General features: G+C 49.3%; 1 protein-coding gene across 3 annotated transcripts; it reads left to right on the top strand.

Moving 5' to 3' along the window:
- Positions 1–8,920: 8,920 nt before the first annotated feature.
- Positions 8,921–19,872, top strand: MIIP (migration and invasion inhibitory protein). 3 transcript variants are annotated; one of them, XM_049877949.1, is made up of 11 exons: positions 8,921–9,007; positions 9,100–9,233; positions 11,077–11,283; positions 11,523–11,855; positions 12,287–12,371; positions 17,097–17,205; positions 17,287–17,339; positions 17,698–17,827; positions 18,016–18,112; positions 19,056–19,190; positions 19,522–19,872. In XM_049877949.1, the coding sequence occupies exons 3-11, from the start codon at positions 11,170–11,172 to the stop codon at positions 19,606–19,608; spliced, it is 1,143 nt and encodes a 380-aa protein (XP_049733906.1). In that variant the 5' UTR covers positions 8,921–9,007; positions 9,100–9,233; positions 11,077–11,169; the 3' UTR covers positions 19,609–19,872. The 3 variants fall into 3 exon arrangements, with proteins under 3 accessions (XP_049733906.1, XP_049733905.1, XP_049733907.1); XM_049877948.1 differs by lacking the exon at positions 9,100–9,233 and having other exon boundaries at positions 8,937–9,007; XM_049877950.1 differs by lacking the exons at positions 8,921–9,007; positions 19,056–19,190 and having other exon boundaries at positions 9,106–9,233; positions 19,522–19,871.
- Positions 19,873–24,933: the final 5,061 nt, after the last annotated feature.

Below are 24,933 nucleotides of genomic sequence, written 5' to 3' on the forward strand. Positions count from 1 at the left end.
TGGAACAAAGGAGAGTAAGGCCAAGAGGGGCTGAGGGGGCGCTTGTCTGGAACAGTCCACTCCGCAAACCACTCAGTGTGCTCTTACCTTTCTCCCACTTCTTTGCTGAGAAGAGGGGAGGGCTGGGTCCAACCAGTCAGAGTCCCTTTCAAGGTGGGGCCCAGCCCAATCTGTGGAAGACTTAAAGGGTTCATGAAACAAGCTGCAGGCCCTGCTGCTGCAGCAGGCCCTCATCACCCCCATTTTAAATTTATCCTTGTCCAAGCCTGCAGCTGGCTTTGTTTACCCACTGGGTGAACCAGATTGTCACCCCATGCGGTCTGAGCCCTTAGATGCCTTGCCCTTGTGGGACTGTGCTTACTGCATGTGCTGTTTACTGTTATCAGATTGGACACCCCAAGAGACACCCCCAGGGGGTTCTAGACAAAGCCCTGCCCCATTGTGTGGCAGCAGCCCCAACTCCTTATGGTCGTCAGAATGCATCACCCCTGTCAATACAGTAACTCTTTTTGCCTGCTGGTCCACTAGCAGGAGGGGCCCAAAGACCAGATGATGGTCACATCTTCAACTTCTTGGGACCCTGGGACCCTACTGTGTCCCCCGGCAGAAGTTCTCAGGAACTAGAACCTGCAACCTGGCAGAGCTGATATTTGCAGGGACAGGAAACACAAATTCCACAAATGGTTCACTGGGAGTAATTGTGAGAAAAAAAAAAAAAGAGGCCTCAAATTCTACCCTTTGCTTCCTGTACCCAGGTACTCTTGCCACAAGGGACACAGGGGCAGATGTCAGCTCCCTGGAGAACAGAGCTGCAGAGTGTGGTCCCAAAGCTAAGCATTTACCAGCTGTTCCACTGGGTGTTGAGGTCCCTGGTAGGATCAGTGGATTCTTTAGTCAGATACCCATCGTTCCACTTGTCTTTGCCATAAAAAGAGTCCCTTGGTGTAAGGCAATGTTATGTGGGATCCATGTCGCTAGAGCAAGCAACCTAAAACACTCAGATGGTGGTGCGGGTGAATGCCCTGTGAGCAGGTCTGGCAAACCCATATATGGAGTAGTGCCAATTCCAGTAAGTACAAATTGCTACCCTAACCAGGGCAGAAGCGGGTGGGATGTAATCTATCTGCTGCCAAGTGGCTGGCTGGTCTCTTGGTGGGTGGTGCTTTCAGCAGATCAGGCATCCAACAGTGGCAGGAGTGACATTAGCCTAGCTGCAGACAGAGGCTGGCTGATGTCTGCTGGCCACGTCATCCTCTCCGCCTGGTTTGTGACTGCCTCCCCTGCAGTGAGCACTCGCTGGTGGACAAAGATTGATATCCTTGTGCCCCTCCTATTGGTTAATCATTGGTTCCTTATCATGCCTTTTCCCCAGATTGCCATGATCTCCCAATCTTCCAAACTTCTCCAGGACTCTTGACTAGCCAGCCGAGTTGTTTGCCAGTGCCCAGGAGGGCGTGTATATCTACTCCTCAGATCTTTTATTCCTCCTTATGAATGGATGGGATGGTGCAAATGGTTAACATGCTTGGCTGCTAACCAGAAGGCTGGAGGTTCAAGTCCACCTAAAGGCACTTCAGAAAAAAGGCCCAGTGATCTACCTCCAAAAAATCAGCCATTGAAAACCCTATGGAACACAGTTGTACTCTGACACACAAGGGGCTGCCATGAATCAGAGTTGATGACTCAGTGGCAATGGGTGTACTGGTATGAATGGCTGACTGAGTGTACAGCTTGAAGCTCCATCCACTGGAAAATTAACCTTCATTCTCGCCTTCTGGCCACTCCTCAGAGGGCTTGTATTGTGGCAGCAGTCCGTTTTCAGCTAGCGCACATGTACTGCACCCAACTAGGGCCAAGTTCTTGCTTATTTGTTTGTTTTACTTCATTAAATTTTTTTGAGATATAATTGACATACAATAAACTGCACATTTATAGTGTAAATTTGATGTTTCAACACACACACATATATATATATATACTTGTGAAACCATCACCGCAATCAAGATACGATGAACATATCACCCTGCTGTTGTTAAAAAAAAAAATTGTTAGGTGCTGTCAAGTCGGTTCCGACTCATAGCGACCCCATGCACAACAGAACGAAACACTGCCCGGTCCTGAGCCATCCTTACAATCCTTGTTATGCTTGAGCTCACTGTTGCAGCCACTGTGTTACTCCACCTTGTTGAGGGTCTTCCTCTTTTCCGCTGACCCTGTACTCTGCCAAGCATGATATCCTTCTCCAGGGACTGATCCCTCCTGACAACATGTCCAAAGTATGTAAGACGCAGTGTCTGTCAGTTTGTTGTACTGTGGGGGCTTGCATGTTGCTGTGATGCTGGAAGCTATGCCACTGGTATTCAGATACCAGCAGGGTCACCCATGGAGGACAGGTTTCAGCTGAGCGTCCAAAGACAGTCTAGGAAGAAGGACCCGGCAGTCTACTTCTGAAAAGCATTAGCCAGTGAAAACGTTTCCTAGTGCCCCTTTATGATCCTTCCTCCCACTCATCTCATCTCCAAGCAACCATTGATTTGCTTTCTGTCACTCCAGATTAGTTTCCATTTTTTTAAGTTTTACATAGATGCAATCATATAGCTTGTACTGTTGTTTTTTTTTTTTGGACTCAGCATAATTATTTAGAGATGAATTCATGTTGTTGTATTTCAAAAGTTTATTCATTTCTGAGTGGTATTTCATTACATGGATATACGGTAGTTTGTTTATCCATACACCTCTTGGTGGACATTTGGATTTACAATAAAGCTGCTTTGTTTACGTACAAGTCTTCATACCTGTTGCTGTCGAGTTGATTCCGACTGACAGCGACCTTATAGGACAGAGTGGAACTGCCCCATAGGGTTTCCAAGGAGTGGCTGGTGGATTCGAACTGCCAACCTTTTGGTTATATGGGCATATATTTATTTTTCTTTGAGATAAATGCCTAGGAGTAGAATGACCAGATCATATAGTAGGTGTATGTTTAACTTTTTAAAAATGCTACTGTGTAATTTCCATAGCACAAAATGTGGTCATTCAGTTGTTTTAGTAAGTTTACAGTTATACAGCCATCACCACAATCCAATTTTAGAACGTTTTTATCACCCCCAAAAGACCCCTCGTTCCCATTTGCAGTAACTCACTGTTCCAACCCCACTCCAGGGAATCACTAATCTATTTTCTGTCTCAATAGCTTTGCCTTTTCTGGAAATTTCATATAATTGGATCATATAATCTGTGGTCTTTTGTGTCTGGTTTCTTTCACTTAGCATAATGCTTATGAGGTTTACATGTTGTAGCATGTGTAAGTACTCTCTTCCTTTTTATTGTCAAATAGCATTCCATTGTATGGATATGCCATATGTCACATTTTGTTTATCATTTACCCATTGATGGACACCTGGATTGCTTCCTTTTTATTTATTTATTTTTTTGCTATTATGAATAATGCTGCCAGGAGAATGTGTGTACAAGTCTTTGTGTGGACATACGTTTTCATTTCTCCTGGGATATATCTAGGGCTGGAATTGCTGAGTCATATGACTGTGTTTAACTTTTTAAGATACTTGTGCCTAGCCTGAACTTATATCTTGGTAACTTTGATAATACCCCATTCAGTTATTCAGTGTCCTATGGTGAGGTGCTCAGCCTGTACTAGGCACAGCAGCAGGCCAGGAGCTGGGTTTCGTATTAAAATTTATTGAATTTTTCATGCATGTAAATAATGTAGACATTTAATGCATTAAATGGTACACTATTAAGACTGGGTAAGTAAGACTTATCTGATCATTCAAAACCAAAGTAGAAATATAACATCCTTATCCTTCAGGTTCTACATTTAAGAATAAAGCAAGAGCTGTTTTTTTAAACAGATTAGCTCTGTGCAACAGAATGTTTGGCCTTTCTCCAGAACCCTCAGGGTCTGTGTTGAACCTCTACTTTAGAGACTTTCCAGAGACTTAATACAGCCTCCTTATCTACCATGAATACTTGTAGCACCAGCTTACATCCCAGCCTGGCTTTCTATAGAGCCCTTGCTTGCTCTGGGCTCCATTCAAAACTAGCAGCTTTCCAAGTTACCCAAAATAGGATTGTGAGAGTATTCCAAGGGTAACATATATTACCTTCAGAACCAAAGAGACCCTCCAAGCATTGTTCCTTTTTCTTAGTAGGTGGAGAGGGGAGGTGCCATAATCTGTCTTTCACCTTAGAGGGATGTTCCAGTATGCTCGAGACACTGGGCTAAAAATGGTGGGATTTATTTACTGCCATCTGACACATGTGGCTTCCTAGGAGCATCTAGGGTGCTAGTCACATTCTACTCACTAAGTCCAAGTAGCTTGATGCCATAGATTTAGTAGGGACATCAGTATTTATGCATAATATCAAAGTCCCTATGGACTGACTATACTGTATTATGAAAGAGAGTATACATAGTTCTGGGGCAGGACAGAATGTCTACTGCTGTCCCCACTGTGTGAATGGAAACTGCTTTTGTTCCTCCCTACCGATGGCAATTGAAAAGAGCATATTACACAGAGTAATAATAACTGCACACCAAGTACCAGAGGCTATGTGGTTCTGCTCCAGTAAAGATTCCACATCTGGCATGGCCTTCCCTTCAATCAGTGAGCTCAGAATCTGAGAAATGACTTGAACATATATGGGAAGGAGATGAGGGACCATCATTTTCCACTGCTGCAGCAGAAGTCAACTTTTGGCTAGCCAGTTCTCAATTTTTTAATTATTCAAGTTGAGGAACATCTTAGTTGACTGTTCATCTATGTGACTCCTAGGAACATCATGATTTAATGGCCATTGTCACAGATCCCATGGGTCTAGGGACTCTTTCTGCTGCTCCACCCCTGCTGTCTATTATGATCTGTCTTGCCTCTGACAGTTATGCCTCTGCCATACCAGAATCCTATCATCCCCACTGATCTGAGGGAGCCCAGTTCCATGACAGCATCTCTCCTCATCAGTGAACAGAGCAGCCACCACTGAACTTCTCAAAGATGCCAGTCCACCTCCCCTTGATGATACATTTCTTATTGCCTTAGTGAAGAGAATGTCCTTTGGGTGAAGGAAAACATGGTAAACTATTCATATATTCCTACTGTGGGACAAAGAACATGATTTGGCCTTTTGTATTTGGTAGAACTTGGTATGCCTATTCCCAAGAAAGGTGATCCAACCAAATGTGGAAATTATAGAACAATATCGTTAATATCACACGCAAGCAAAATTTTGCTGAAGATCATTCAGAAATGGCTGCAGCAGTATATCGACAGAAATTCAGGCCGGTTTCAGAAGAGGACGTGGAACCAGGGATATCATTGCTGATGTCAGATGGATCCTGGCTGAAAGCAGAGAATACCAGAAGGATGTTTACCTGTGTTTTACTGACTATGCAAAGGCATTAGACTGTGTGGATCATAATAAACTATGGATAACACTGAGAAGAATGGAAATTCTAGAGCACTTAATTCTACTTATGAGGAACCTTTACATAGATCAAGAGGCAGTCGTTCGGACAGAACAAGGGGATACTGATTGGTTTAAAGTCAGGAAAGGTGTGCATCAGGGTTGTATTGTTTCACCATACCTATTCAGTCTGTATGCTGAACAAATAATATGAGAAGCTGGACTATATGAAGAAGAACGGGGCATCAGGATTGGAGGAAGACTCATTAACAACCTACGTTATGCAGATGACACAACCTTGCTTGCTGAAAGTGAAGAGGACTTGAAGCAGTTACTAATGAAGATCAAAGACCACAGCCTTCAGTATGGATTGCACCTCAACATAAGGAAAACAAAAATCCTCACAACTGGACCAATGAGCAACGTCATGATAAACGGAGAAAAGATTGAAGTTGTCAAGGATTTCATTTTACTTGGATCCACAGTCAACAGCCATGGAAGCAGCAGTCAAGAAATCAAAAGACGCATTGCACTGGGTAAATCTGCTGCAAAGGACCTCTTTAAAGTGTTGAAGAGCAAAGACTTGAAGACTAAGGTGCGCCTGACCCAAGCCATGGTATTTTCAATTGCATCATATGCATGTGAAAGCTGGACAATGAATAAGGAAGACTGAAGAAGAATTGACGCCTTTGAATTGTGGTGTCGGCGAAGAATATTGAATACACCAAGGACTGCCAAAAGAACCAACAAATCTGTCTTAGAAGAAGTACAGCCAGAATGCTCCTTAGAGGCAAGGATGGCGAGACTGCATCTTACATACTTTGGACATGTTGTCAGGAGGGATCAGTCCCTGGAGAAGGACATCATGCTTGACAGAGTACAGGGTCAGTGGAAAAGAGGAAGACCCTCAATGAGGTGGATTGACACAGTGGCTGCAACAATGAGCTCAAGCATAACAAGGATTGTAAGGATGGCTCAGGACCCGGCAGTGTTTCCTTCTGTTGTGCATAGGGTCGCTATGAGTTGGAACCAACTTGATGGCACCTAACAACAACAATGATTCGGTATGTATTTGGCTTTTTGTATATGATTTGGTTTTTGAAAATACCCTGAGCAATTAAGGTGCTCTTTCTTTCTTTCTAACATAGCCAGGCTATTCTTAAATATAAGAAGCTGTGGTGACTCAGTGGTTAAGCACTCGGCTGCTAACCAAAAGGTTGGTGGTTTGAACCCACCAGCTGCTCTGCAGAAGAAAGATGTGGCAGTTTGCGTCCATAAAGATTTACAGCCTTGGAAACCCTATGGGACAGTTCTACTCTATCCTATAGGATCACTGAGTCTTAAACAACTCGACGGCAATGAGTTTTTTGGTTTGGTATACTTAAATATGTATAAATAAGTAGGGGCTACACAGGCCCCATACCTGGCAAACCAACTTCAGGAAGGGCGGGAGCATGATGCAGTCATGTGTATTAATTGCTTGGATTGATCATAACTGCATTCAGGCCCCAGTTATGCATATTCATTGAGATCCTAATGATTAGGGGGGACCCTGGACCTTGGAGCTTCTCTCCTTGGGGCTTCCTGGCTTGGTGGAAACATCTGTGCATGGGAGAGGGTACAGCACGTCCCTGAGGACAATGGAAGCCTCCTGGTGCCAGGACTTCTCCAGACCTAGCCTTGTCAGATGCATTGCTTCGCTTCTATCCTTTCTGACTGTAATAAATGGTGAAACGTAAATAATAGTCTCTGAATTTGGTGAGCCATTACAGAGAATTAATGAACCCACAGGGATAATGAGTCAGTAGGGGTTAGCCGTACAGAGTTGATTTGTGTAGACCAAGCTCCAGGTGGCTGGGTGACAGAGAAAGGCTGCAAGGACAGTCAGTGAAGGACAGACTCTTTCTAGCTTGTGACTTAGTCCCAGGGGATGAGAGAGAGAAAGACAGGCAGGTCTGACATGCAGGGAGTTGGGCAGACTCCTGAGTCTACTCTGATTACCTAGCCTCAGGGTGCCTGGGGATGAGGTCTGATCTAACTCTGGGTGGTTAGGGTCAGAGAGAGTTGCCACAGAAGTGGCTGGCGACTAGGTATGGAGATGTGGGAAGGTGAGGCCACGATCTATTCCCAGCTGAGCACTGGATTCATGCTGATCCTTCTCATGCAGTTAGTCATAAAAGTAGGGTTAGCCTGCCTCATGCCTTTTTTAGTGCACTCGCTGCACCTACCACCTTGAGACTTCCGACCTCTTCCTTCAATACTATGCTAGGGAAATTCTGGTATCTTTACTTCATTTGCTGTAAACCACCACCATGTCCAGATTGCAGGGGGCCATCTCAACAGACTGTCACAGCCAGCTCCAGGCGCCCTTATCAGAAGATTGGATCCCAAATCACGGGTGAAGGCCCATGGCAATAATTCTCCCCCATTCAGATTTAGGTTTGCCACCCCCAAACCCAATACTTTCAAGATGTATTCCCACACATATCTCTCTGTTTTTTATTGACATATTAGCCAGGTCTTGCAATTTCTTTGATGTGTAAGCAAGGCTTTACTTCTGTGCTTGGACAGGGCAGGGAGACCTGACCCTGTTTATTGGCCTAGGGGCAGAGAGTGATGATAGGAGCAGATCTTAAAGACTGCATGTACCATTATTTTTAATTAAAAAAATTTTTTTTAAATTGAGGTGTAATTAGTTCTCTCTGGCATTTATTGGCTGTGGGTTTCTGGGCAACTAACTTCATCTCTAGTAGCCTTGGTTTTGTTTTCCTTTATAAAATGGGGACAATAATACCCATCTTGGAGCTTATTTGAGGCTAGAATGCATTGGCATTCGAAAAGCATCTAGCACAAATACCTGGGACATAGTAGCACTCAGTATATGTCTGCTCATATTTTACAGTCTGGATTATAGGTATTTGTGTTCATATTTTCCACTGCCTTTCCCCATCCCCCAGGCAGGGACTCTTCTTGTTTTTTTTCTGCTTCCCAGTGCCTAGTACAGTGCCTCCTGACACAAAGCAGGCGCCCGATATATATGTTTAAAGAATGAATGCATTGGGGGCACAGAGTACACACTCGATAAATACGAATGGATGAGTGTACTATGTATGAAAGAACGGGTTGCCAACTGCCACCTACGACTCTGCCCCGGCGAATGACACAGCTTGCGACCCAAGACCGGTACCAAGCCCAGGCCTGGCCTCCTACGCCGCTAGACTGAAACTACAGCTGCAGAACGCGAAGTAGCTCGCGGCCTCGCGCCTGACCAATCGGAGTGCCCCCTCCGGGACCCGCCCCATTTCGAAAATCTGCCGCCAGTACCGGCCTTGGAAGTTGACCAATCGGCTCTTGGCCGTGGCTCTTGGCCTCGCCCGAAGATTGAAACTGCCTCTTCAGAACGCCGAGTAACGCTTGGCGGAGAGACTCGCATTTGTCCAATCAGGACTGCCGGCGCGGGCCCCGCCCCCGGCTGGGGACGGGCGGGGCGGGGAGAACGCATTGCAGCAGGGGCTGCCACGGCTGCGCAGTTTGGTGTTTCCGGGCGGTGAGTGAGGGAGCGGGCCTCGGCTGTGAGTCCCACGTGAGTACCGGGAGGTTCGGGGGACCGCCCCCTTACCTGGGGTCGTGCCTCTGCGTCCGCGAGCGCTTTCTCTTTGACTTTTCTTCCCCCAGTTTCTCTTTTGAACATCATTTTCTGTTGAATTGGCGCTGCTTGTAACTTTCCTGACGCGGCCGAACCGGGAGGAGGGCTGCGCAGGCGACTCTCTTTAACATCCTGCGAAAACGAAGGCCCTCGGACCATAGGGGTACGGCCCAGCGTAGCTCCATCGTTTTAAACGTGGGGGCAGGGACTCCCAGCCCTGAGGACCAGGCGGCTTGCCCCGGTGTCTGCCCCTCCACTGACTCCCTTCCCTGCGGGGCCTGTGTACGTTAGAGGGGCGTTTCCGTGCACATCTGACTTCTCTGCCCCAGCCCTTGCAGTGCGCCCGGGGGTGGGGGGGGGAGTGTAGGTGGGAGTGTTCGGGGGCAGGGTCCCTGAGAGCAGGATGCCTGACCCGGCGCAGTATTAAAATGGCATGGTGCGCACTGGGGGAGACATTTTCTGGTTGGAAGAGTCTGAGTCTGGAGCTGTGAGAGGGAGAAGTGGGAAGCCCCTTCCCCAGTCTGCAGAAATCCTTTCCAGAGCATTCCCTTCTTGATCTTGCATCCTTGGGTGGCCAAAGGCTGGGAGTAGAAGGCTTCCCAAGTACCTCCCTACACTGCCACCTGGCAGACCGTGGACCTGGAGCCAGATTTGGGTTTGAATTCTGACTTTGCTGCTCACTGTGTGACTTGGGGCTGATAGATTAACTTCTCTGAACCTTGGTCACTTCATCTGTTAAAAAAAAAAAAGGTTAAGAAGGAGGGAAGAGTCCCCAGGAGCCTGATTTCTGTTGGATTCAGGAATTATAATGCTTTACATGTGCATTTGTTTCCTACAGTTAGATAGCTGCCGTAAATTGACTCTGACTCATGGTGACCTTATGGAAGCAGAACAAAACATTGCGTGGTCCTGCATCATCCTCCCAATTGCTGGCATGTTTGAGTCTGTCACTGAGCTGTTGTGTCAGTCCATCTCACCAAGGGTCTTCTCCCTGGCTGTCTCTCTACTTTACTAAACATGATGTACACCTCCAGCAGTTCATCCCACCTGATGATGTATCCAAAGGAAGCAAGTTGGGCAGTGTTCTGTTGTGATCCATAAGATTTTCACGAGCTAATTTTTAGAAATAGAGCCTAGGCTGTCTTAGTCTGGAAGGTCCTCTGAAACCTGTCTGTTACGGGTGATCCTGCTGGTATTTGAAATACCGGTGGCACAGTTCCCAGCATCATAGCAACATGTAAGCCACCACAGTGTGACAAACTGACAGGCGGTGGTTTCTACAAATTAAGCTAGTCTGATTTCGTAGTTAAGGCTGTCAGGGGAGGATTATTCTCTGTTGGTGGGTAAGGAAACACACCCTGAACAGTTTTCTCTAATAATAATAGATGTTTATTGAATATGTGGTCCCTGGGTGGTACAAATGGCTAAGCACTCGAGTACTTGCCTAGTTAAGAGCTACAGTTGCTAACCAAAAGGTCAGCAGTTCGAATCCACCAGCCACTCCTTGGAAACCCTATGGTGCAGTTCTACTCTGTCCTATAGGTTTGCTATGAGTCAGAATCGACTTGACAGCAACGGATTTGGTTTTTGATTTTTTTTACTTGCCAGAAGGTTGGTGGTTTGAACCCACCCAGAGGCGCCTCGGAAGACAGGCCTGGCGGTCTGCTTCTGAAAAGTCACAGCCTTGAAAACCCTATGGAGCAGGTCCACTCTGCACACGTGAGGTCTCCATGAGTTGGAGATGACTTGAAAACAACTAAAAACGACAACAATTCAATGCTTACTGTGTGCCAGGCACTGTACTTGGGAGTTTAATCCTTAGAACAACCTTATGAGATAGATACTATTATCATCTCTGTTTGGCAGATGTGTAAACCTCTCTGAGGCATAGAGAGGCTAAATAACTTGCCTGAAGCCACACAGCGAGTATCAGAGCAGGGATTTGAACCCAGGCCTCTGGCTGAAAGACACCCTACTCACCCCATATCGTGCTGTCTTGACTTCAGGTGGAAGAACTGGGCTTGGAACCCAGGCCTGAGGGCATCTCTCAGCCCAGGAGCCAGTAATACCTCTGTGAGAAGCTCGATGAAACACCCAAGATGATGGAGACTGAGGACCTGGTGCAGCTGCGAAAGCTCAACTTGGAGCTGCTGAGGCAGCTGTGGGCCGGACAGGATGCTGTGCGGCGGTCTGTGGCTGAGGCAGCCTCCAAGGTGGGTATAGGCAGGGTCTGCCTAACCTCAGGCCAGAATGCAGGTGCCCAGGGTCTTCTGGTACAATGTGTCCATTTTACTGTTGGGAAAACTGAGGCCCAGCAAGAGAAGAGACTGACATAGGACACTGCTGAGGCCAGATCAGTGATGAGGACCAAGGCCTTCATGCCTAATTCAGGCCAGCTCTGGATGGCCTGGGGCCAGACCACTCCCTGGGTGACCTGGCCCCTCTTCTCCAGTCAAGCCGGGACTCCAGCAGCAGCCACGATGCAGAGACACCATCGTTACGGGAGATGACCTCAATGGCCTCGAGGGCCTCCTCCCCACCGAGCGCCCACCAAGATGGCACCTGTGATCTGGCTTGGCCTGGCAGGACAAGCTCCCTGGCAGTCTCTCTCCCACCCCACAAGTGCCAACGCCAGGAGTCCTTGGGCCCTCCAAGGCCCCGCTCAGCACCTTTGTTGGTCACCTTGGACTTGAATGATTCAGAGCTTTCAGCAGAGCTGGGCAGTCCAGGGCCTCGGGAGGCCCTAAGATCCATCCTGACTCCTCGACAAAGCAAGCCATCCAAGGTAACTGGGGTGGCATGTCATCCATTGTTGGGATCTTCTTCTAGCCTCAGTTTCCCCATCTGACAGACATGCTCATGGGCAGTCTCCTTTGCAGGGTGTGAGGCTTCCAGGAGATGCCATGTGAGTTATATGTGAGTTAGCCTAGGTCCTTGATGAGTGGTGGCCATTAGTTTCTCAGACAGAACTTTGGGAAGAAGGTGATGAGCCCTATTTTACAGATGGGAAGAATGAGGTGCAGAGGTCAGACTTATTCCAGGTCACACAGAGTGGAGGTCAAACTGTATATTGCAGCTCCTGAGCCCTTGACTGAGCTCTGGGGCCTATGTCAGGGTATAAGATGAGATACAGCCCTTTTTCTTTCCCCAAGGTGGGGCCTCCTTTGGGCCAGACCTGCTGGCCTAGCCCTTTTTCTCCTCTGCCTCCCTCCTCAGCCCAGAGTGACCTTCAGCAAGGAGCCTGCAGTGCCCGAGTGGAACTGGCGCCTAAGGCCGTACCTGGGCTACGACTGGATTGCAGGTGTGGCCCGCCTCCATGTCCATGGTTTCCTGGGAGTGGGAGGTGGGGGCCCAGCTTGCCAGTGAACCTGCCTGAGCAAAGCTGCAGTCTGTGATTTCCCATCTGGATGGAAAATGTCTCCCTTGATCCTACATTTGCTTCTAGTTACGGCCAGTCTCTGCTTTTTTCATGATGTTGTTGTTAGGTTCTGTTGAGCTGGTTCTGACCCATAGTGACCCTGTGTAAGATAGAACAAAACACTGCCTGGTCCTGCGCCATCCTCACAATAGTTGTTATGTTTGAGCTCATTGTTGGAGCCACTGTGTCAATCCATCTAACTGAGGGTCTTCCTCTTTTTCACTGACCCTCATACTTTACCAAACATGATGTCCTTCTCGAGGGAGTGGTCCCTCCTGATAACATGTCCAAATAAAGTGCTGCTGCTGTCTGTCTGTGCTGCCCTCCTCGATAAGCATCTTCTGCACCGTGTCTGTTCTCTTAGTGATGGGCACAGCGGCGGTGCTCACCTAATGTTTGTTGAATGACTGAGTGAGTCAGAGCCACTGTATTTTTGAGTACTTACATGCCAGGCATTATGCAAAGCTGTGTACCTAGATCATCTCTTTAAATTTTACTACCCCTGAGCAACTTCAGTGGCCTCTTGGCTGGTCTCTTTCTGGCCTCTTTTGCCCCCATTACAATCCATTTTCAACACAGCAGCCAGAACAAATTTTTAAACATGGAAATCAGATGGTCCAAGTTCAACAAAACAGTAAAATCACAAGAGAAGAAGGACCAATCAAAAGCAAAACATGAAGAAGAGGAAATTTCTCCTGTGGACTTGAGACTAATGCAAAGAATTGATAATTTGCAGACTATAATGCTAAATTTGTTTAATGAAAGCAAAAAGCATGGAACAAAACACTGCCAGGTCCCGTCCAATGTACGTGATTGACTGTATATCAGACTGTTGTGATCTACAGGTTTTCATTGGCTGATTTTCGGAAGTAGATTGTCAGGCCTTTCTTCCTAGTCCATCTTACCTTGAAAGATCTGCTGAAACCTGTTCAGCGTCACAGCAATGTGCAAGCCTTCCCTGACACATGGGTGATGGCTACTCATGAGGGGCATTGGCTGGGAATCAAACCTGGGTCTCCTGCTTGAAAGATGAAAATTCTACCACTGAACCACAACTGTCCCCACATATCACCCATTAGGTGTCAGTCATATTCTCGTACAAAATCAAGATCCTGATTTCCACCTCACCTGCTCCTCATTCTGCCTTTCCTGCCTCTGTAAATGACAACTGCATGTCTAGTGAGGGGCAAAGCTGCAGCGTGTGATTTCCCGTCTGGATGAAAAACTTCTCCCTTGATCCTACATTTGCTTCTAGTTACAACCAATCTCTGCTTTTCTTCATGATTTTGTTGTTAGGCTCTGTTGAGTTGGTTCTGACTCATAGTGACCCCGTGTACAACAGAATGAAACACTGCCTGGTCCTGTGCCATCCTCGCAATCATTGCTTTGTTTGAGCTCATTGTTGCAGCCACTGTGTCAGTCCATCTCACTGAGGATCTTCCTCTTTTTCACTGACTCTCTGCTTTACCAAGCGTGGTGTCCTTCTCCAGGGACTGGTCTCTGCTGACAACATGCCCAAATTAAGTGAGATGAAGACTAGCCATTCTCACTTCTAAGGGGCATTCCGCCTGTACTTCTTCCAAGACAAATTTGTTTGTTCTTCTGGCAGTCCACAGTACATTCAGTATTCTTCGCAAACACCATAATTCAAAGGCATCAGTTCTTCTTTGGCCTTCCTTATTCATTGTCCAGCTTTTGCATGCATATGAGGCCATTGAAAATATCATGGCTCGGGTCAGGCGCACCTTAGTCCTCAAAGTGACATCTTTGCTTTTTAACGCTTTAAAGGGGTCTTTTGCAGCAGATTTGCCCAGTGCAGTATGTCCTTTGATTTCTTGAGTTCTGCTTCCATGGATGTTGATTGTGGACCCAAGCAAAATGAAATCCTTGACAACTTCAGTATTTTCTGTTTATCATGATATTGCTTATTGATCCATTTCTTTATAATGAAACTCCTCAAAAGGGCTGTCTAATTCCGCCCCCCCCCCCTTTTTCCTAAATCAGGCTTTAGCCCCGACATTCCCCTGGTGCTGCCTTTGTCCAAGCTGTCACTGACCTCTGTGTTGCCAGCCCCTGGGCTCATGTCTCAGTCCACCCCTTGGCCCATGAGCAACATGTGACACAGGTCCCTCTCCTCCCCAAAACTCTTCTCTCAACTTCCAGGGTGGGACACTCCCTGGGTCTCCACTATCTCGCTGGCTGCTCCTTCCCAGTCTCTTCGGGACCCCCTTCCCTGTCCTGACTTCCCTGAAGGCCCTGGGCTCTTCTCTGTCTGCCTTCCCTCCTTCTGTGATCCCACCCACTGCACTAGCTTTCCACGCTCTCTGTGCTTCCCTACTTTTATCTCTAGCCACACCTCTCCTCTTAATTCTAGACTTAACGTGTTTGACTGTCTTCTCTCTGTTGCCCAGTAACCTACCGGTTGCCGTTGAGTTGATTCCAACTCGTGGCTACCCCATGTGTGTCAGAGTAGAACTGTGCTCCATAGTGTTTTCAGGGGCTGTGATTTTTCAGAAGTAGATCAGCAGGGCTTCCTTCTGAGACACCTCTGGGTGGACTCAAACTGCCCACCCTTCAGTTAGCAGCCAGGCACGTTAATTGTACCACCCAGGGACTCCACATCACCCAACAGATGTCTTATATTAATCTTATGTCCAAAGTCAAGGTCCTGATTTCCATCCCACCTGCTCCTCCGTCATTCTCTCCTGTCTCTGTATATGGCAGCTCTGTGTACCTGATAGGTCAGGCCATAACCTTAGGATCGACCTTGAGTCTCTCCTTTAACATAGTCCTCGTCCAGTCCATTAGCAAATTCAGTTAGCCCTACCTTCAAAATACTTCTAGAATCAGCTACTTCTTTCCACCAGGACGCCTGCAGCAGCCTCCTCACTGGTCCCCTTGTTTTCCCTTACGGTGCAGCAGCTAGAGGAGGAATCCTGTAAAAATACATGGGTACTCTGCAATTTCTTTCATTAACAGGAGTGGCTCTCGAGTCTCCCAGTTCCCATCCCTGGGTAAGGAAGGAGGAGGCCAAGGGCTGAACTTGGAAAGAAGAGAAAATGCCAAATTAAAAGGATGTTTGCCCCTAGGAGTCCCCGCGAAGCTAGTCAGGAGGACTTTGATCAAAGTTGAAGGCATCTAGGTCAGGCTGAAAGTTATAGTTTGTGCCTAGGCAATGGAGATAAAAGAAGAGTTCTGGAGAGTAAAAGGAAAAAAGGTGAAGTTTTCAGAAACACCACTTTTTTCCTAAACTTTCTTACAGAGAAAAGTCCTGATATTAAAATTTGTGGCATATCAATAGTTTTGAAAGCATCTTATCTGTCCCAATTCTCCACACATTTCGCCAAAATATTTCTAATGGCTACCTAGACGTTGGCCGGTAGGAAACTCAGTGGAAGCTCAGAAGATACAAAGGATAACTGGCCTATATAAATATTTGTAAAAATTTTTGTCTTTCCTAACACCCTAGGCAAAAAAAAAAAAAAAAAAATTCCCACCACAAAGTGAAATCAGCATTCTTTGAAGCAAAGAAAACAAATAATTTAGCTGGTAAAATCAAACCAAACCTGTTGCCCTTGAGTCAGTTCTGACTCGTGGTGACCTTACGGGACGGAGTGGAATTGTCCCTTAGGTTTTCCAAGGAGTGGCTGGTACATCTGAACTGCCAACCTTTTGGTTAGCAGGCAAGCCCTCTAGCTTTAACCGAAAGACCAAACGCAGTGCCGTCGAGTCGATTCCGACTCATGACGACCCTATAGGGCAGAGTAGAACTGCCCCATAGAGTTTCCAAGGAGCACCTGGCAGATTCAAACTGCCATCCCTTTGGTTAGGAGCTGTAGCACTTAACCACTACGCCGCCAGGGTTTCCTTTAGCTGTCAAAAAAAGTGGTTCAAATAAAGCATTTGTTTATAAAAAACAAAAACATGGGCACTCTCATTGTGTCACTCTTTGGCCCAGAACCCTCCAGGGTTCCCTGACCTCATCTCCTCAGCCCTCACCTCTCACTCTCTGCCAGCTGTTTCCACCTCCTTGCTGCTCCTCACCCATATCAAGCAGTGCCTTTGTACTCACTATGCTGTCTGCCATTGATGTTCTCCTTGGGGTGTTCATGCGGCTCCCTTGTTTCATCAGGTCTCTGCTCAGGTGTTGGTTCCTCAGAGAGGCTATCACTGGCCACCCCTGCCCTGCCTCTCTCGGCTCCCTGACCCTGCTCTCTAACTTCCCAGCAGGCATCACCATCTATGTTGTGTCACGGAGTTCTTTGGTCCTTAGTTCATCTGTCCCACTGTATTAGAATGTAGGCTTCATGAGGGCAGGGGCTTTGTCTAGTTTACGGGTGTTTCTCTAGCACGTGGAACTCAGGCACACAGTAGGGGCTCTGTAAATATTTTTTGAATGGACGGTTAAATAGCATCAGGATAGGCAGACACCGACTCAGTGAAAACAGTCACAGTGAGTGGAGGTCACCTCCAGGTCAGTGTGAGGCATGGTGGGGGCCCTATGCAGGAGAACGGGATGCTAGGGCTGAGCATCCCTAAGCCTTGGCCGGTGGCCACACCACAGACCCCCGCCTGTCCCTCAGCTCCCCCTATGTTCTACCCTACCAGGGTCTCTGGACAGCACCTCTCCTGTCACCGGCAAGTCCGAGGCCTTCTTCTCGGAGCTACAGAACTTCCGGGAAGCGAACAAGGAGGAGTGCATCTCCAGCGACCCTGAGTGAGCAGGATGGGTGAGGAGTGGGCCAGGGTGGCTTGGGGACTCCCGGGCCTGGCCCGCTCACCCCTTTCACCCCTACAGACCCCAGTTCCTCCGCTTCTGTGAGAGCAGCGACGTGGATGAAGACCATGAATGTGAGTGTGTACATACATCTGGGTGAGAGGTGTATTCATGTATTCATATGAATACACGTGTGTATACACTGTATAGGTGTGTAATTTTAAATATATGCATGTGTATGTATGTCCACGAAGGTGACTGTAAGAACATGCTTTGTGTTTGTACCTGTAAAGATGCCAGGGTGTGTGTATGTGTGTGTATGCATGTTTGTCACATGCTCACTGTTTTCACATGTGAGCATACGTGTATGTGTATGCCCTGGGGGTAGACCATGAGCCCAGAGGGGTTGCCGGGGCCCATGTGGTTGGGGCAAAAGGGGATCCAGGGACCTGAGGGCTCTAGTCAGGGTGTGGCGTCTCATGGGTCTCACAGGTGTGTACTGTTACCGTGTCAACCGGCGCCTGTTTCTGGTGCCCGCGGATCCCGGCACCCCCTGCCGCCTGTGCAGGACACAGCGGGGCCAGCGGGGCCCTGAGACCCTGGCAGAGCCAGCGCAGGTCAGGTGAGTGACCAGGGCCAGTGGGACACCTGCGGGCCAGCTACAAGTGGCACAGCACCTGAGTGGGGGGAGGCTCTGCATCTCCTCCCACTGCGTCCTCCCAGATTTGGGGAGGGGAGGATGGCACCTGGGGCTGTGACCCACAGTGGCCGGAGATGCCTGCATTGATGCCCACCGTGCCCCTCACCCAGGGTGAGCATCCCACTGTCAGTCCTGGAGCCCCCACACCGCTATCGCATCCACCGGCGTAAGAGCTTCGATGCCTCTGACACACTGGCCCTGCCCCGGGTGAGCATGGCGGGAGGTGCCATCACCATCTGACCTAGGTCACCAGCTGGATCCTGAGGCCCAGTGAGGGTCAGGGACCTTCCCAAGGCCGCACAGTGAGGCTGGGCTGGGGGAGGGCGGGAACCCAAGTCTTTAGAGGCCCAGGCTGGGAGGCAGGGTGCCCATGCCCTCCAGGATGAGTCTGTCCCATGTTGGGATAAGGAGAATGGGTCCACTTACTGAGCTCTTCTGTGTGCCATGTGCACCATCCTAGGTTTTTCTCACTGAGTCCCTCAGCAACCAAGAAGGCAGGTACTGCTATTATCCCCATTTTCCAGATGGGGAGACTGAGGCAAAGAGGGGCAGGGACTTGTCCAAGGTCAGCCAGTGGCAGGTGCAAGAGCTGGGGTTTGAATCTGGCTCTTTCTATTTCCATAGCACCTTCCTATACATGCCCTTTTCTGTGTCCCCTGGGTAGGGGGTGGTCAGAGCCCCCAGCCGTGCTGATTGGGCTGGGGAGCTGGGTTGGGAGGAGAAAAGGAAAATCAGTTTACTCTTCTACATAACACCGTTGGAATAGTGGGTGAGGTTGGCCCGATCAGGAAATTAACATGTCTCAGGTGCATAGGGTGGAGCCCAGCATGAAAGAAGTAAGTGCCCAGTTCCTGTCAGTGTCCTCCCTCCTCCCAGCTTGGGGCTGGGAGCACCAAGGGTGGGACGCTTGCAGGGTTAGGAAACTGAGGCTGGGGTAACCCAGTGGGTGGACCCAGGCGTCTGCCCTGGAGGTGCCTCAGTCTGAGAGGAAAGACAGCCCTTCCTTGGGAGAACTGTGAGTCTGAGTGAGGAGGCTGTTTCTGCTCAGGGGGTGCCTCCCACCTGATGGGGGAGACAGTCCCATCCTAAGGTATGTGCCCTGTCAGCCTCTGCCCTGCCCCAGGTGTGTTTAACCCCTCGTTCTCCATAGCATTGCCTACTGGGCTGGGATATCATCCCTCCCAAGCCAGAGAAAAGCTCAGCACCCAGGAACCTGGACCTCTGGTCCTGTGTCTCCTCCGAGGCCCAGCATCAGAAGCTGTCTGCCACTAGCCCCACCCTCCTGGTATGGTCTGGGCCATGTCCCTAGCCCTGGGTGCCCTGGGGAGGGACAGGTACCTTGGAGCAGGGCTGGGAACCATAGACTGCCCTTGGGGGAAGTGCTGAGGTGGGGAGTCCAGGGCCTGGAAGTGTTTCTCTGCAGGGCCCTACCCCTCCTGGGCCCAACCCAAGACAGTGCTTGAGGCATCCCTCAAGGCTCCACCCATTCCTTCTGGCTGTCCCACCCACCTCACCCTATCCCAGGAAGGTGACCCTGACCCAGATCCGGGGGGGACAGAGGGGTGAGGCTGGCCCTGGGGAGACCTCTGATGCTGCCCTTCCCATTCACCATCCAGGCACTGCCAACGCGGGCTCCACCCCCCACCCCGATCTGGTTAGAACCCCAGGTCACCCGGCCCCGTACTCCATGGCAGAAGCAGTGAGGACTGACCACTTGGAGGAGGCATCCTCCTGGCATCCCCCCAGCCTCTCCCTTCTGGGAAGGGGGAGCCAACGAGGGAAAAGCCTCTGCCCAGTCTTGGCTGGAAGTGGACTTGGGCCCCACCCTCCTTGGTCGGGTAGGGTGGGTGGACCCAGGCCTGTCTGCTTCCTGGGAATGGGAAAGCTCAGGGGTATGTGGGTGTGTGAGGGGATTCTGTTATATGTTTGTAAATAAAGTTCTGTAAATAAAGTTCGGAGCTCTCTGCAGCTCCTCCTTCCTGCGTGTGCTGGGTCTGCCCTGCTGTTATCTGCATGCCCAGAAGACACCTGTTCTCTCAGCCCACCCTTCCCTTACCTGGGGGTGTCTGAGTTATCTAATGCTGCTATAACAAATACCACAAGTGGGTGGCTTTAACAAATTTATTTTCTCACAGTTTAGGAGGCTAGAAGTCGGAATTCAGGTTGCCTCTGGGGAAAGGCTTATGTTAGTTGCTACAGAGTCAGCTCCAACTCGGGCGAATTTATGTATAACCAGGAGCGTATTACCCAATAACAAGTGGGTTTTCTTGTGCTTACTAATCTGTAGTGCACAAAAACAGGTGAAATTGTGCACTACAGATTAGTAAGGAAGCACAAGTAACTCTGTCCGTGCTTTGCTTGCCGGTCAATCCACCCATGTATAACAGAACAAAACGTCTCCTGGTTCTACACCATCTTCAGGATCATTGGTATGTTTGAGTCCATTGTTGCGGCTTTTGTGTCAGTCCATCTCACGGAGAGTTTCCCTCGTTTTCACTGACCTTCTACCAACCATGATGTCCTTTTCTAGCTATTGGTCTTTCCTAAAATCTTCCCTCACTTTATCTAGGATTCCAACCTCAACTGCCTTCCGTTGCCAGGTAGGTTAGGTGACTGGGAATGGTGTTGCCTGGTGCCACCTGGCAAGTATACATGCCCTCTAAAGGTTTTCATGTTCAAATGTGTATATGGTCCCAAGGACACATGTCTGGGGGGTAGGTTGGCAGCAGGTCTTATTTCCAAATGGGATTACATCTACAAGTATAAGGGTTAGGAATTACAACACATATTTTGGGCAGACACCATTCAATCCATAACACCTGGGAGAGACATTTCTGACCACCTGGGTGTGGGATGTGGCTCCAGCACCTTGAGGGTACCTTTTTCCACAGCTCCCCAACTTCTGAGTATATGTTCTTACCAAGGTGGGTATGGGTGGAAACGGGGGTTCCTTAAGACAGGGGCAAAGTCAAAGTGAAAAAGCCATCTCAGGGAGAGAATTGGGGGTCTCAGCCTGTCCCCTGTGGATGGGGCTGAAGCTGTGGGCAATGGGGGAAGTGAGAGAGTGCCCCTTTTCCTGCTCCCTGAAACTCGAGTCCACGGATAGAGGGTATCTCTTGAAGTCCTTGGGGCTGGCGGCCCCTCCACGCCCTTTGTTACCATGGGTGATCTAGATCCCCACCAGGGTTAGGTGGGGAAACAGGGCCAGGCAGTGCCTCAGGCAAGGTTTGGAGAGAGTCTGGATCTTCTCTCCTGGATTTGTAAGTGCCCCGTTTTTCTCCCATCCTTTGTTTGTGTAAGGTTGGGCAATGTGAAATGCTGTTTGTGTAGGACCAAACTGATATATGGGATTCAGTGAATGCTCTCCAGATAAAGCCCAACTCTGTGACATCCATCCATCTACCATCCATCCATCCACCCTCCCTTCATCCAGCAACCTACCCATCCACTTGTCCATCCATCCACCATCCATCACCATCCATCCATCCACTCATCCAGTACATGTATATTGAGCTCCTCTTATGTGCCACGTGCTGCCCTAGGCTCTGCAGATGGACCAGACCGACAACCATGGAAGCCTGCCCTGAGGATCTCCCACATTACTAGGGGTGACGGGATGAAGCAAGCCAGGTGGTGATGAGTGCTGTGAGGAAAGCCAGAGCATGGTCAGGCCACCACTTCCCTGTCCCACATCTCTTACCTCAAGCACCCCTCACAGGCGGGGCTTCAGCCCTGCAGAGTTTTATTTGGGTTCCTAAACCTGCCAGGTTCCCTCTGGCTTCTGGTCTCCATCCAAGTTGTTCCCTCTCTCCAAAGCTCCCTTCCTGAACTCATCCCTAGGCCTCAGCTTTCATGTGCACTCCCCAGGAGGCCTCCCCGATGTCACAGAACTGGCTAAGGGGCCCTGAGTCCCAGGTCCTGCAGTCCCCTCTGCTCAGCCTTTCACAGCCTTTGTTACAATCAACTGTAAGATTCCTGAGAGCAGAGACCAAGTGTTCTCCATCCTCAGCCTATCCCCAGGGTCTGGTACAGCACATGGCATATGTTAGATGTGGATTAAATAAACATGGGATGAATGGAATGAGTGAATGAGCCCCCAGGTCTCGGGAAGACAGAGGCCTGGGACATCTCTGGGACCTAAACGGACTGTGTCCCAGGGATATGCTGCTGGGAGCAGAGCCATAGCTGTCATAGCTATTCTTGGTTCTCAGTACATAGTGCTGCCCAATGTCTCAGGTAGACCCTGGAGCTCTGGTTCAGCACCAGCTTCCCAGAGGAGTCTGCAGTCTCCTGGGAAGATGACCTCTCCCCCCTGGGAACTTCCAACATTTGTTAGCAGCCGGGGGCTGCCGTCCTTGGGCCTGCAAACGGGGTGTGTGTGGAAACAAATCAATACTATCTTGCCTTCCACCAGACCTTTTTAACTTTCCAGAGAACAGAAGCATTCCTTGGCCCCTGATTGCCAGAGCTCTCGGAGGGAGGCTGCCAAATTTGCTTCTCCCTGGAGGGGTTGAGTGGCCAGGCAACTTCTGCTTCTCTGTCCTCATGGAGGTGAATGTGCCTGGCCCAGAAAACCGAAAACCCTGGAGAGTCCAGAATTATTTTCCCACGTGCCTTTTAAATGTGGCATTCTGATGTTCTAAGAATTTACCGCATCCTGGCCCAAAGAACATTCCTGCTCTCCTCCAGCCTCGGTGCTAGGACTGCTCTGAGTGTTTCAGCCCAAGTTGGAAGACACGTTGGAAGCCTAATCTTGGGGAAGGCACAGAGCGTGGATTCAAAGAGACAAGGTCAGACCCCCCAGCTTTGCCATGGATAAGTCCTTGATTGAGTCATTTAACCCCTCTGTAGCTAAATTTCCTCTTCTGTAAAACGGTGATGAGGCGGTGGTTGTTCAGTGGTAGAATTCTCACCTTCCATCTGGAAGACCTGGGTTTGATTCTACCCCAGTGCACCTCACGGGTTGCCATGACGCAGAACACGTTTCAGCACAGCTTCCAGACTAAGATGGACTAGGAAGAAAGGTCTGGCGATCTGGTTCTGAAAGTCAGTGAAAATGCTATGAATCACAATGGTCTGATCTGCAACTGATCATGGGGATGGTGCAGGACCGGCTAGCGTTTCATTCTGATACACGTAGAGTCGCCATGAGTCGGGGGCAGACTCAATGACAGCTAGCAACAATGACAAAATGATGATTATACTCAGAGTTAAATGAGATCAGACACGCAGAGGCTGGCCCATGGGCTGACCCTAGAAGAGCAAACAAATGATAAGGCATCACAGTTGCCATCAACTCTTCCTGCTCAGCCCCCTTCCCTGCCCCAAGATCAACTTCCTTGAACGGAGTGGTGCCTCAGGTGGGTGGCCTGCCCTCTGAGTTCATTCTTGCTCACACGTCTCCCCAGGGAGATAAATAGAAAACTGGAACTAGAAAAAAAAAAAAAAAAAAACCTGTTGCCACTGAGTCGATTCTGACTCCTAGTGACCCTATAGGACAGAGTAGAACTGCCCCATAGGGTTTCCAAGGAGCACCTGGTGGATTTGAACTACCGACCTTTTGGTTAGCAGCTGTAGCTCTTAACCATTGCGCCACCAGGGATTCCTCAGTAATTTGATTCGAAGATCTCCCAGCTCCTTTGGGGACCGTTGCTAAGAGCAAATGCAGTGAGGACATTCTCCTCGCTTGTTTTCTTGAAGTTCTGGCTCCGCTGACAGGAAGGGGAGGCATGAACAAGTCAACAAGCCAAGGCTGTGATCAGGGCTCTCCCCCTGGCCAGCGGCTGGCTGAGCAGGGAGTTGTAAGGGGAAGTCCAGGCCCCACGGGATTATGCCTGTGGTTGGTGAGGGTGGCATGAGGTTGGAGCCCTCTGTGACTGGGTACCTGATGGTGGCTTTGGTGGCTTCTGGGGACATCCCCTGTTGTGGCACCAAGCTGGGCCCTGACCATGGACCCTCTCTCAGGCCCGCTTTGTCTGAAGCTAGGGGTGGCAGGGCTTCTCTCTTCTCTCCCTGAGGCCCCCCCGCAACACAGCCTCTGAAACTCAACAGAAGCCCCTCTGCACCCCCCTCCCCAGAGCCCGCTCTTATGGCAGGAAACGGGGGGGACCCAGTGCTCTGGCCCTCGGCTCCCAAGCCAAGGAGCCTGTTCGTGGCCAGCCAGGACTGGAACCTAGAGCTCTCCACCTGCGAAGAAGGGAAGAATTCTTCAGACCTCAGATCTGGTGGGAAGATTCCTTCCTGCCCCCAAGGCTGGGAGATGCCAGGAACCCCAGCCCTGAGGGAGACCCAGCTGCCCCTCCTTCCCACTTCCAACAATACTGAAAGACTTCCCCTGGCTCCTCTTGCCAAAGTCTTTGCCAGTGGAGAAAGAAGAAGCGTGAGGAAACACCCTCTCGGATCTGTGTGGGGTCTGTGCCAGCCGTGTGTGCAGAGCACTGGGGTTCAGTATCTGTTCCTACCCTTGGGCAAGCCAGTGGACCCTTCCGAACCTCAGTTTCCTCATCTGTAAAATGGGTATTATAATTATATATAATAATTTATTATAATATATATATAGTTGTTGGGCACCGTCGAGTTAATTTCCGACTCATAGCAACCCCATGTAACAGACTAGAACTGCCCCCTAGGGTTTTCTTGGCTGTAATCTTTTTTTTTTTATATTAACTTTTATTGAGCTTCAAGTGAACGTTTACAAATCAAGTCAGACTGTCACATATAAGTTTATATACACCTTACTCCGTACTCCCACTTGCTCTCCCCCTAATGAGTCAGCCCTTCCAGTCTCTCCTTTTGTGACAATTTTGCCAGCTTCCAACTCTCTCTATCCTCCCAGCCCCGCTCCAGACAGGAGATGCCAACACAGTCTCAAGTGTCCACCTGATATAATTAGCTCACTCTTCATCAGCATCTCTCTCCTACCCACTGTCCAGTCCCTTTCATGTCTGATGAGTTGTCTTCGGGAATGGTTCCTGTCCTGTGCCAACAGAAGGTTTGGGGACCATGACCGCCGGGATTCCTCTGGTCTC

The sequence above is a fragment of the Elephas maximus genome, chromosome 3, assembly GCF_024166365.1.
Source record: "Elephas maximus indicus isolate mEleMax1 chromosome 3, mEleMax1 primary haplotype, whole genome shotgun sequence".
Lineage (NCBI taxonomy): Eukaryota > Metazoa > Chordata > Mammalia > Proboscidea > Elephantidae > Elephas > Elephas maximus.